This window comes from Populus alba, chromosome 19 (genome assembly GCF_005239225.2).
Source record: "Populus alba chromosome 19, ASM523922v2, whole genome shotgun sequence".
NCBI lineage: Eukaryota > Viridiplantae > Streptophyta > Magnoliopsida > Malpighiales > Salicaceae > Populus > Populus alba.
In genome coordinates this window covers 21,454,705-21,458,495 of record NC_133302.1, presented here as the reverse complement: position 1 = coordinate 21,458,495, position 3,791 = coordinate 21,454,705, and the positions used below count along the sequence as shown (strand labels likewise).

At 30.1% G+C, this 3,791-nt stretch overlaps 1 protein-coding gene across 1 annotated transcript; it reads left to right on the top strand.

The window, feature by feature from the left end:
* The first annotated feature begins 1,135 nt into the window (after positions 1 to 1,135).
* Positions 1,136 to 3,278, top strand: LOC118029548 (transcription factor MYB14). The gene is made up of 3 exons (XM_035033453.2): positions 1,136 to 1,333; positions 1,779 to 1,908; positions 2,487 to 3,278. The coding sequence occupies exons 1-3, from the start codon at positions 1,201 to 1,203 to the stop codon at positions 2,974 to 2,976; spliced, it is 753 nt and encodes a 250-aa protein (XP_034889344.1). The 5' UTR covers positions 1,136 to 1,200; the 3' UTR covers positions 2,977 to 3,278.
* Positions 3,279 to 3,791: the final 513 nt, after the last annotated feature.

The window sequence follows — 3,791 nt, the reverse complement described above, 5'->3', positions numbered from 1 at the left end:
TTTTAATAATAATTTTTAAGTTTGTATTTTACTTATATGTTATTTTTTCTATTTATTTAGCCTTTTTTAAATAGCAGGTTTTTTAAAATTATATTGGATGTGTTTATTTTTAAGAGATTAGTATATATATATATATATATAATTTTAAAAAATAAAAAATTTATTTTTTATAATATTTTTAATATATGCAGCCTTACATAATATGTTTTTTTTTTATTTAGTAAATTTTATGTGTGTGTCTATTTCTATTACAAAATTAATTTTAATAAACAAATTTATTAAACACAACTAGATTTACCCATATTGCGATATTAAATATCTTTATATATTTTTATCTTATTTTTCTAATTTTTTTTATTTATCATTAATGCCTTTTTTAAAATTTATTTATATAATGGTTTTTTTATTTAATTATATGCGTGCATGAGTTTTTCAATTTACATTTAAGAATTATTTTTATGTTAAAAAACATGTTGAAAGATTTTGCACGTTCAATTTCTTTTTTCATTTTATTTTTTCATATATTAATGTTTTCAATTTGATTCTGATTCTTTATAATTTTTATTTTTTTTCTTGAACCTTTTATGAAATTTTTACTATTTTTAATTTCAAACCGCAGTCCAAGTTTATAGTTGACAAAAATAATTTTGAAAAAATCATAACAAAAAAAAAACATGTGGAAAAATACTATAACAATTTACAGTGTCTTGTAAGGAAAGTTAGAATGATTTCCCCCACACAATTTCAGCTTTTGTTATAATTACATGTGTATTATTAATGGAAAAAAAAATGTTAGCAGAAAGTGTCAAGCATTTTTAGAAAGTGTAGTTGCAGTTGCTTTTTAAAGTGTATTTTCACTTAGAAATGTATCAAAATAATTTTTTTTTTTTAAAAAATTATTTTTGAAATCAGCGCATTAAAATGATCTAAAAACACAAAAAAAAATTAATTTGAAGCAAAGAAAAAAATAAAAAAAAATTTAAATTTTTTCAAAAGCGTTTTTGAAATTAAAAAACAATTGGTGTATAAAAAATTTTTAAATTTTTAAAATCAATGTGAAGCACGCTTGTTTTTCTAAACTTGGGGTGTGTGGTATAAGTAGCTAGCAGCACAAGTGATGGGTGGTGCCAAGAAATTGGAGAATTTGAGTGGCACAATAACTGAGGAAGAGAGTAAGGGAAGGATAGTGAGAGTGTGAGAATGGTGAGAACTCCTTGCTGTGATAAAACTAAACAAAAGAAGGGTGCTTGGACACCAGAAGAAGATATGAAGCTAATTGCTTATGTTACTAGATATGGCTCTTGGAATTGGAGACAACTTCCCAAGTATGCAGGTATGTGAATAAATTAATCATCATATAGTGGAAATGTCTTCTTCTTCTTCTTCTTCTTCTTCTTCTTCTTTTTGTTTTTTTTTTTCCTTTTGCTTTGTTCCCATTATGTCAATCAATGAAACTCAAATTGTTCAGCATTTTCTGATTCATTGAGGACTTACTTGATAAGAATGAGAGCTCAAAAACTGTAAAAAGAAAAGGATAGAGAAAAAGAAAAACCTTTTATAAAAAAGTATATTCTGATTGATCTATTTGTCACCTGAAATTCAGGATCTATATATATACAATTCAATTTGAGCTCCATTGTTCTTTGAATTTTTTCAAATATTGTGGAGCAGTTCATTATTATTTGGAGCAAAGTCTAGCTAGAGCCAGGATATTTTTCGTAGACGCATTCGACTTGGCTTGACAACTAATCCATTGATCACATTTGCTTTCATTTAAGGTCTACAAAGGTGTGGCAAAAGTTGCAGATTGAGATGGCTGAATTATTTGAGGCCAAATATCAAGAGAGGGAATTACACTAAAGAAGAAGAGGAAATCATCATTAGCTTGCACGAAACACTGGGGAACAGGTACTGATTCATTGATCTTGACCAAATATAGATGAAAACAAACAGACAAGAAAAAATAGAAGTTGATGATGCATCACGATCATACCATTCCTTGCAGAATTTTCTTAAATGTATGATATGAAAGTTCATATATATGAGTTTTACATGGTAATTACCATGGACAATTTATTAAAGTTTCCTTAATTTTAGACCACTAATAACGTTATTTTTTGTGCTCCCCTAAGTGAAAGCATGTGCTTATTTTGTCATCATTATCATCCTTGGATTCATAAGAGATTATAATCTATTTTTCTTTCGTTACATTAAAAATTATATACACCGCATTTTTCAAAGCTATCATCATATTTTTTCTGGTTCAAAATTAAAAATATTTAATTTATATTGATGCACAAACATATATACAAGAATACGACGTAATATAAAAGATTAAGAATGGATTACTTTCTTAAATAAATAATATTTAGATTTAATTATAATATAATGATAGAGTGAAAAATATGTTGAATTTAGTTATTAAAACGACTATATATCGTTCTTACATCCCATGGAATTACATTATGATGTCGGTTCACATGTAGGTGGTCTGCTATCGCTGCCCAGTTACCTGGAAGAACTGACAATGAGATAAAGAACCATTGGCACACAAATCTGAAGAAACGATTGAGAAAAAAATCAGTGGAAGCAACACGATCGTGCTCAGATGATGACAAGGGCCAGGAGAAAGACACAGGAGAGACAGAAGTCAATACACAAATTCCTGCAAATAGTGCTCAAATAATTGAAAGCTCCTCAAGTGCATCGTCTCCCCAAGCATCATCTAGTGATTTTTTAACCACTGATAACATGGCGGCAACAAACACGGACCTCGTTTCTGACGATGATTTTTCTTTCCTGGAGGCATATGAGATCCCTGGTGGGAATTTCTGGACAGAACCATTCTTGTCCGACGATTATTTCATGCCTAATGATTTCTTGGCACCCTTGGAGGACCCGGATTCACCATTTTTTGATGGAGAGATTCCAAGCCCTTTTGCTTTCATCAATACGGAGGATTATAACTTACACTAAAACCAGCTAAAAATTATACAAATCTTTTTATTATCTATGATCAATATGGTGCTTCTAGCGAAGATTTTCCTCGATTCGAGCTCGTGAGATGGCTTTGTATCCTTGGACGTCACATACTAAAGGCATGTGAGGTGCTTGAGAGAACACAAGTGCATGGAAAGGAAGGGGGGAAAGCTCACATTATTGTTCTCATTGGGTCATATGCTGTAAAAATGTTGTGTTGTCCTCTATAGTTTATTGTTAGTGACTGTAATAAAATTATTTTCTTGAAACTCATGAGATGATAATTATTTCACAATATCCTTCAATTTTTTTTTTCGGGAACTTGCTATTAGCATTTTTGAGTGGCAACTGATATTCATGCATATGGAGGCACTGTATGGCGATGTTTATTGTCTCATCACGACAAGGAAAATCATTAATTTGCCCATTCCTCTACTTGATGTGTACCTTCCGGCTTATCACTTGTTTTGACTTTCTGGTGGAGTAAAATGATTTTGATGATCTGTGAGGATTACGGATACCCAACCGCAAGTCATTGGGCTTGAAAAGTGATTCCATTCTTAGTATTCCCGATAGCAAAATGTGTTAGCAGCAATCGGGGCTTCCGGTTGGAATATGACAACGGTAGTTTGAACAGCTGATCGATTATGGGGTTGGGATTTTGTGGAGGGGATGGCGACACCATAGTTAATGAAAAATTATGGAGCTTTGGTTTTTTTTATTATTATTATTAACTAGAATGTTTATGTTAGTTTACATGTACTTTAATTAATATCATAAACTTTAAAGTTAATGTTAATGGTCATATAAAT

What these genes read in the sequence shown, in the direction of transcription:
- LOC118029548 (XM_035033453.2), top strand. Translation starts at nt 1,201, where the DNA reads ATGGTGAGAACTCCTTGCTGTGATAAAACTAAACAAAAGAAGGGTGCT. An exon ending in ACAACTTCCCAAGTATGCAG is followed by an intron (nt 1,334 to 1,778) that starts GTATGTGAATAA and finishes CTTTCATTTAAG; the next exon opens with GTCTACAAAGGTGTGGCAAA. An exon ending in CACGAAACACTGGGGAACAG is followed by an intron (nt 1,909 to 2,486) that starts GTACTGATTCAT and finishes GTTCACATGTAG; the next exon opens with GTGGTCTGCTATCGCTGCCC.